This window comes from Bison bison, unplaced genomic scaffold (genome assembly GCF_000754665.1).
Source record: "Bison bison bison isolate TAMUID 2011002044 unplaced genomic scaffold, Bison_UMD1.0 scf7180017864473, whole genome shotgun sequence".
Lineage (NCBI taxonomy): Eukaryota > Metazoa > Chordata > Mammalia > Artiodactyla > Bovidae > Bison > Bison bison.
The window spans coordinates 1,935,271-1,936,151 of NW_011495034.1; the positions used below are offsets into that span (position 1 = coordinate 1,935,271).

General features: G+C 69.4%; 1 protein-coding gene across 1 annotated transcript in view; it reads left to right on the plus strand.

Annotated features, from left to right (window-relative positions):
* TPBG (trophoblast glycoprotein) overlaps nt 1-881 on the plus strand; it is a 69,512-nt gene that overhangs the window by 67,495 nt on the left and 1,136 nt on the right. The window contains exons 7-8 of the mRNA XM_010861946.1: nt 26-135; nt 490-879. Of these exons, the coding sequence (XP_010860248.1) occupies nt 26-135; nt 490-879 (500 nt within the window). The remainder of the gene's footprint in view (nt 1-25; nt 136-489; nt 880-881) is intronic.

Genomic DNA, 881 nt, shown 5'->3' on the forward strand with positions numbered 1-881 from the left:
ACTTTATCCGTCAGGGTCCTGAAAGACATCAAAAGACTCCTGTAACCTGAAACTTCCATTGCGTCCGAACCTGGACGTGGAGGAGAGGTCCGGGCGGGGGCGGAGACCCCGGAAGGCAGGTCGTCCGCGGAGGAGGTGGGGGGAAGGAGCTGGGAAGGAGAAGTTTTAGTCGGGAGGCGCTGGGAATTAAGCAAGAAGTTTAAGACGCGGGGGAAGAGACAGATCGGGGAAAGGAGGAGGGCGGGAGCTGGGAAGAGTATATATAGTGAGGGCTCGGGACGCTGCAAGACTGTGCTTCGCCCCTCGGGTCGCCTGCCCCTCTGCTAGGGTAAGGATGTGCGTGGCGTTGGAGGAGGCGAGGCCCGGACGGGCTTTCGGAGGGAGGTCTCGGGTACCCGGTAGGGTCGGCTTGGCTCGCGGCGGCCGATTCCTGCCCTCGGGGAGCCGCGGGCGCCACCACGCCTCACGCTTGTCTCCCGCTTGTCCCAGGTCGCGCAGCGGATCCTGCGGGAGGCGCCAACAAAAGAGGCGGGAGGTGCCACCCGGAGGCGGCGGCCGCAAGACGAGCGGGAGGAGGAGCGCTGAGCCGAGCGTCCCAACCGGCCGTGCGTACTTTCTGGAGGGACGGGGCGGGGGACTCGGCCCGGGAGGGGGACGCCCGGTGGCCAGGGGGTTGGCCAAGTTCCGGCGGCGGCGTTGGCGGCGGCCCTCCTCCGCTCCCACGAGGGGAAAGTTTTCTCCAGAAGCTTCCGGCCGGCCCGCGCCCTCCGGAGCCCCGTCTCCCGAACCTTCGGAGCGGGCGGCGTCCCAGCCCGGCTCCGGGGACACCCGAGCCGCGATGCCTGGGGGGTGCTCCCGGGGCCCCGCCGCCGGGGACGGGC